The sequence below is a fragment of the Pterocles gutturalis genome, unplaced genomic scaffold (genome assembly GCF_000699245.1).
Source record: "Pterocles gutturalis isolate BGI_N339 unplaced genomic scaffold, ASM69924v1 scaffold5539, whole genome shotgun sequence".
Classification (NCBI taxonomy): domain Eukaryota; kingdom Metazoa; phylum Chordata; class Aves; order Pterocliformes; family Pteroclidae; genus Pterocles; species Pterocles gutturalis.
In genome coordinates this window covers 64,239-71,927 of record NW_010135611.1, presented here as the reverse complement: position 1 = coordinate 71,927, position 7,689 = coordinate 64,239, and the positions used below count along the sequence as shown (strand labels likewise).

General features: G+C 42.9%; 1 protein-coding gene across 1 annotated transcript in view; it reads right to left on the bottom strand.

Annotated features, from left to right (window-relative positions):
* LOC104467976 (phosphatase and actin regulator 1-like) overlaps positions 1-7,689 on the bottom strand; it is a gene marked incomplete at its 3' end in the record, with an annotated part of 67,206 nt that overhangs the window by 6,414 nt on the left and 53,103 nt on the right. The window contains exons 3-4 of the mRNA XM_010081960.1: positions 2,176-2,361; positions 996-1,202 (exon numbers count right to left, since the gene is read on the bottom strand). Of these exons, the coding sequence (XP_010080262.1) occupies positions 996-1,202; positions 2,176-2,361 (393 nt within the window). The remainder of the gene's footprint in view (positions 1-995; positions 1,203-2,175; positions 2,362-7,689) is intronic.

The following is a 7,689-nucleotide window of genomic DNA, read 5'->3' as shown; positions in this document are numbered from 1 at the left end:
GAAAGAGTACAGAGCTCTACGCACCACAACTCATCTTGAACTCCGGATTTTGAGGTGCTGCCTCCTGCGCAGCAGCTGCAATTATGAGCAGACTGTTCAGAAGGTGCAGGCAAGCATTTAGGGAATCTTTTTTGATCTGTGTAAACATAGCCATCCTTTGTTTCAGTGATCTAAATGAGAGACTGGAGAGAGGAGACAGGTGAGGTAAGGCCCACCAGTCCTTCCGCATCTATCCAGAGCTTTGAGTCCCAAAGAGCCTGGACACTTGTAAAAACATCTTGAACACAAAAAAAGGAGCCTGTATTGTCCACTGTTGCTAGCTGCCATGCAGTGAGAGATAAACTGCAGGACACCAAAATCCTGGTCACTGGAAACGCGAGCTGCCCATCAGCATCATGACAGAGCAGGGGTGGGAAGGGCGAGCAGGCAGGCAGGCAGTGCGAGCAGGGAACCAAAATGGCAAGAAGCCATGGGACAGAATGGCCTGTGTAAGGATCAGGGGGCCAAGTAAAAGACAAACATAGAGAAAGATACAAGATGTGTGCTGGGGGACCTGCCCAGAGGGCAGCTGAGGGAAGAAGCAACAAAGGAGAAAGCAAAACTTTCCCTCAGCTCTCAACCCTCACCCCTTTTCTCATTCAAGGCATTTAGAGATTAATATCCTAGTATTTTTCTGATACTTCCTTTCCCATCAAAGCACATCCTGCAATTTTTGTGGTGATGGTAAGTCTTGATGAATAAGAGTGAGGAGGGTTAGGAAACACAGCGGCAGTCTTAGGTAATTACAGCTGAGAGGGGAAGTGCCCTGAAGCAACCTTGATGAAGGTATAGTCTGAAGATGCTTCGTGATCCCTGCCCCACGTACAACACAGATACATTACTGGTACACACAACAACACGTGCCAAAGGCATTACAGAAGGAGCACCTTGCTGGGAGGGCAGGTTTTTCCTACAAGGGAAACGGTGGTGCTGAGGGCCCAGGAACACCTACTTACCAGTTAAGTGGCTGGCAATCCTGGCAATGGGTTTAGGAGGCAGGGCAGGGGGCTGTTTGAGGAGGGGCAACTGTTTCACTGGGGTGTCCTCATGGTCTCCAGGGAAAGCGGCAGATTTTTTGGGGGGAAGTAGCAGGACTGGCTTAGCTGTAGGATCTTGGGACAGGAGGACGCCGGATTCATTGGATGTGGGGCTCTCTTCAGACACTGGAGGACACAACCACATCATAGACGCAACAACGTTACGAGCAAAGCAGCAGCGGATACAGCCGTAGTAAGACAAGAAAAGCAGTGCAGCAATGCAGATAAAGAATGACTAATAGGTTTCACTCCAACATCATATAACATAGAAATGAGGGAGAAGGAAAGAGAGAAAAAGAGAGAGTAACACACATCTACACAACAGCCAAATTTCCCATTACCTCTGACAGAAGACAGCTTCCCTATGCCACGCTGGGACAAGTTCCCACACCCTGAACACAAATCAAGAGCTTTAAAATGTCACCACAGCTTGCTCAGGACCAGATATGCTAGCAGGTGGTTTCTAAACTTATCCTATAAATGTAAAAGCATCCCACGGGACCTACTCCATTTCAAAGAGGCCACATAAATGTGCAAGACCATGGATGAACACTTCTACCAGTCACTTTTCCTCACTTGACCTTCATTCACCACTCTCAGCATCGAGCAATGCAGAAAGAGGAGCTAACCTAGATGTACTGCGTTGCCATCTCTCTGGATGGGTTGGGGAAGAAGCACAGAGAGCCCCGCCTCGGGTAGGGCAGCCGGCTGTGTTAGCTACTGAAAGCTGTGTGGTACAAACGTCACCCAACACCACGCTGCAGATAAAGGGCAGGATGTTGGGTTTAAAAATGTTGTCAGTTCTCTGCTCCAGAGTTCACTGGCATAGCCGACTTGTAGCTGGAGAGTTAGAAATCTACTCTTAAATGCTGACAAAGTGCAGGTTACTTGTGTTGAAGTGGAGGTTACTTCTACACCAAGTCAGTCAAAATTTCTCATGGAACATCCAGTGACAATCTGTATGCTGTCACCTCCTTCTCCATCAGAAGACCTTGCTCTTCAACAAGGATTTCTCAGGGCTAAACACCAAATGTTAGAAGTCAGAAACTTGTTTCAAACAGCTTAGAGTATCTAGATCATAATGTAAACAAGATGTTACCTGTCCCATCCATGATCTCAGTAGTTGGGAGCACCTCGTATGAGCAGGGTTCCCCAGATGCTGGACCTGAATCCAGTTCTGCTAGGGCTGGCAGTGATACCTGGCTGGAGCTCAGCACTTGCCCGGAGCCCAGAGGCTGCCCATTCTCCAAAGCTCCTTCGTCATTTGGTATGGAAAGTTCCCCATCTGTTCGTAGTTGGAGGAAAGCAGAATAACAACAGAAGACACATAGATGGAGAAAGAATTTTAATTGAAATCTGCGCTCTCCATTAGCTTACTTGCAAATGAGGAATCTGAACCAAGATCTTATACGTACACAGAAAACACAGGGATAAGGATCAAAACAGTACAATTTATATCTCAAAAATACAACTTGTGCAGAGCAATTTTTGGAGATGTCTGACTGTGATGTTCTGTCCACAAGAGTTTCACAGAAGTCTGACAGCACTCCACTTGCCTTAAGGGGTTAAGATTTGGGCAAGATCTGTCAAATCTGTGTTGATCCTTTGCTTACCCTAGGATGGGTAATTATAACGATCCACGGTCTGAGCTGGATGGTTCCCGACCATCCTCCATCCATGGGGCCACGTGGTACCATCCAGGGCCACAAAATCTGGTTTTTTCCTCTGTCTCTGTTGAAGCTGGGAAGTCAGGAACGAGAATGGGCTGGAATTGAAGCTATGGAGCCTTCTTAAAGAATACTGATATACACAATATATAATTTATAATATTTTAATAGTAATAACAGCAATTATTCTCTTCCCTTACAGTGATTTTTATGCTATAAGGGACACAAGCAAAAGTGCAGAAGTGTGTCCCTATTTTACACACAAGTAAAAACATTACAGCTCTCAGCACCAAGGTTTAAGTAAGGGAGAGAATAATTTTTATAGTCACCTGGTGTAAGGTCTTGATACCGGGATATAACAGATTCCATTTAGAAAGCCTGTTTTTAAAGTTATTAATAATATCTCCTCTATCTGAGCAAAAATTCTGTAACAGCAGCTGGTAGTTTCTTTCCTATCAAATGCCGCTTCATATTAGAAATAATAGAAGAACAGAAGCGAGGGATCAGCTCATTCTCTGTGGTGTCAACCTGCATGATTTTTATCTCAGAACTTGTTATGCACAGCACTCTGGTACCAATGCAATGACTACATGGATATCTCAATTACAATTTTATAAAGGAAAGTGTTCAGCCCCTATGGTTACAAGCGGAAGCCTGAAAGTGTAACTGGAACGTGACCTGTAAGGCTAAAAACCAGTAGACAAATAAATGAAACCTAATTTTACTATCCATTTAAATTATTCTTTTACATCAAACTCAAGATTACAGGATCTGGTTCTTGATTTTTGGGCACCCCGATGTTTTGGGTACTGCCCGATGTTCCAAGCAGAGATGTACATCATCCAAATGAGTGCACATTTTCCCCTCCCAGGGCTAAGATGTGCACAACACTTTGGAAAACAATAACAAAAAGAGAAAAAAATGTAAGTCTCACTTAAGTGTCAGGATATAGCAATTAACAAGTCTGAAAGTACGTTAGCTGATAGGTATTCAGAATTATGTTTCTGCCTTTTAAAGCTTCTCTACAGTGAGTGCAGACGGTATCCTGATTATTTTGGAATTATTAGAAATACCAAGGTCTTGACTGTCTTGTTGTTGTTGGAGGCTTTCTGAAGACGTATTATGGCACACAGCCACATCATACTAGACTGGAACGTGACCCATGGCTTTCAGAGTCATCAACTGGGTTGGCTAAAAGGTGGTAACATTAATCAAAACTGAAGGTTTTGGCCAGTTGTTCGCAGCACTGCCTCCTAACTGCTGTGGTCATTCAATACAAACCCATTTATTTCCCTAGGCAGCAAAAATCAAACAACAGCTCAGACAGTATTTAAGCTGAATGTTTTTCGACGTAGCTGTTTGGGTGGAAATGCTATGTATTCTGTGCTTGCTCTGTCTCCCTTTTATAAACATGCACTTTTACACACGCTCGGGATAGGAGCTGCTGTTGTCTCAGTCACCTGGTTTAACTGCTTCTTATGCAGAGCAGCTCTTTCTTGAATGAAAAGCAGTGATTGTGTCTGGCAATACTCATTAATTCAGGGCAAGACTAAATTTGACCGTCACTGCGAGCAGCCAAAAAGTATGCATGATAAAAACCAGTAACATTTATTTTTTTGGAGGGACATCTACACATTTTTAATTAAGTGGGATGCCAATCATAACATGTCGAGCATCTTGAAATCTTACTGTCTTAAATGCACTTTGTGCTTCTCAAGGTATATTCAGCATGATTTAAGAAGATAGCATTCAAATGAACTGTTGAAGGTTTATGATTGCAAAAAAGTAAAATGTGAGATAAAATTTTGGCTTTTATTTTTTGTCATAATAACAAGCATAATAACAGCTCTTTGTACTGATGGCAAAACCTCTTTTAATCTTACTTCTCCAATCTTTGTTAAGACTCTAAAACTTGTCCTTGGACTTGAATTAAATCATCAGACATGACACAGAACTATGACTGAAATATACACCCTAAATCAGATCTCGTTTAAAGAAGAGCTACATGGGGAGCTGCTCACATACAGCAAACAGATTAAAGATGTGGATAAAACAATTTGTAAAGTGAGGAACATCTTAGTGTGAATTAATCCCAGATCAGAGACATGCCTGACAACCAGATACAAAAGGCAAATTATTTATTATTTTTAAAGGACTAAAAGCTATTCTGGTTAGCTGACATACTAATGAAAAGAATCCTGGTAATGCAATTATTACATATTCATGGCTGAACAGATTAGCCTTCAGGAACGGCTATGAGTTTAAAGTTAATTTTGCACAGTGATAACATATGTAATCTTTTGCTCTCATGCTTGCTAAATCCTTTGCTGTGTTTTCACAGAACCTGCTGCTACTTAGTGGAAAATGACTTCCCCTAAAACCCTGAGCTTTGATGATGCCGGCTGAGGGTGAATCTGGATGGCACCAGAGAGAGCAGCTTGACCTCTGCAGCCACAGGAGCAGATGAAGGCTGCTCTCCTGTTAACCAGGAGGCTCCCCACACCTGAAGTCACTGAAGACACAGGAGCTCAGAGGAGACTCTCTGATGCGTGTCTTTTCACCATGTCAGTCTCTCTCACCATGTCTTTTCACTCTGAACACCTCGGACTAGGGAACTTCTTGCTCATCTGAAAAGCGCCAGGCTCATGCTCTCCCTCCACAGACAAATGGCTATGGAAGTCAAAATGAGGAGAGTTTGGAATCCTGGGCTATTTTCCACTTTGGGTTGTCTCCTTCAGTACTTGCCTGCTCTCAAGTAAGACTGCCCAGGCAAGCATTCTTGATGACAAAGGTTAGGAAGGGTAGAGAAAAATTCATGTCCTTCTCTGTCATGGCCTCTATGGGCTAGGGGATGGAAAACTCAGCGTTCTTGTATGTGGTCAAGACCTCTCCCCAGCAGGGCTGTTTCCTAGCCTTGGTGGCTACCTCAGCACAGTGGCTAGGATCCTCCTTGACTTCAGTCTCTAAGCAGACCCCCAATTTTGTAGCATCCCATGGAGCCTGAGACAGGCTGACCTAGAGATGTCCTCCGTGCTTCTGGAGGAGTTCAAAACCTTTCAACATATGATTTCATCGCGGCACAACTGGCTCTCCAGTGGCTGCCATGCCTTCCTCCTTGCTGCACTACCAAAGCCACTTCTTCGGACTTGTGCTCACATACTGCCCCAAAACCTGCCTTAGCACAGAAGGGCAACACATCCAAATCCTGTCAGGATTTAGGTAACATGAAAATTACGTCTAAATCCACCATTTTGATTAGATAGAGAGTACAAAAATCCACGACATGAACGCTGCCCGTGCTTTCTTAAAGAACCATTGTACCTGAAGCGAGCAATCGGTACACACTCGTGTTCAGAAATTTCTCACTACAGGCAATCTCATCGATGTTCAGATAAAAGAAGAGGTATCAAAATACTACAAGTAGATTTAGTTCTTTGACTGGCATCAAGGAACAGTGGGCAATTCTAAAGACAGATGCTTTTGGGACAGTTACACCTTCATGTGAAAATCAAAGCTGTTTATCTATGTGTAGGAGCAACGCTGTAGCAAAAACATGAGTTCTTCCAAATGTTGTGGTATCTTCTGTGTTGCGGGTGGAAGCTGTATTTTTAACCTCTCAGCACTGCTTGCCCACAAACTATTAGAACAGCAGGTGCCTCATCAGATCCTTCTTCAACTGACTATTTTTCCAAAAGTACACTGTTTTTTAAAAAATTACAACCTTTGCCTACATTTTCAGAAGACTGAAGACACAGAACCCTGGAAATGGAAGATGACAGAAACTGATTTGGCCATGAGTCTGGCCCTTGACAAGAAAAGAGCTCTCTGCAGGCCGGAGTGGTTTCACTTGATGAGTTTAAGTGTGGAGGTCACTGAAGCGATAAAAGCATTTCTTGTTTCCCAAATATAGCAGCTGGGCTGCAGTGTCTCTCCCATGTGTGAACACTGTGACTTGCCGCGCTCTGCTAACTTTCACCTGCTGTATGACACAAAGTCCTCTAAAAAGCCAGCAAATCCTGAAGCAAACAGGTCAGATTGCCATTTTAAACACCAGGCAAACAAACCAGCTAATTCTGTTTTTCTTTAAGACAGAAGACATGATAAAAACCATACTAAGCACACTGCAAGCTCCAGAATTTTTGGTTTTGGGGCAGTCTATCCATATCAAGTTTCCTTTGATCTGTGTGGACTTTTTTTTAAGAAAGAAACAGGCAAAATTACTTACTCAAGGGCTGATTCTGTCTGCTTTTTCCACCTCTTAGGAAAGGGAGACAAAGAGATGTAACATTATGGCTATACCTACTGCCTGTGCAAGATGCCTTGTGGTATGGAAGGTGCTACCACCATCAAATACAGCTTTCTGCTATGAAGTGCTAAAGTCTGATGTGTTTTCTTGAAGGATTAGAGATTACCCAACAGGAATTACAAGGAAAATGTTACTTCTGCATAAGGTTTGCAGTGAGATATATATTTTACTAGAATTACTCTCAGATTATTACATCACTGAAGGAAATACTGCGTTTGCTTTACAAATCTCGCCTTACTCATACCCGTCTATCACCAAAGCTACTACTATACTTGTGAATTACCACTTTCTTCTCTGCCCTCTCTCTTTCTTTCAAGGAAGGGTACCAATTCTTATCCTCCTGTGTTTCCAACAAGCAGGAAATAATGTAGGATACGGGATAAGAAATCCAGCTGTTCTGCATTGTAGTTTCAGTTCTAGTGAAAAAGTCCGACACCTCTGCTTTTTGCACTGGAAATAGGATGAAGCAGCATGTGTTTCACAGCAGCTTTTTCTGATATTAAAAGATAAAAAATTACTATAAAGAGGAATTAATTCCTTTTTTCAGATGAGGACCTTGAGACTGCTTAGCATCTGCTCTACAAGATGACATAGAATATTACAAACTGGAGCATTATATGACGAAGGGAGAAAGTTGCGA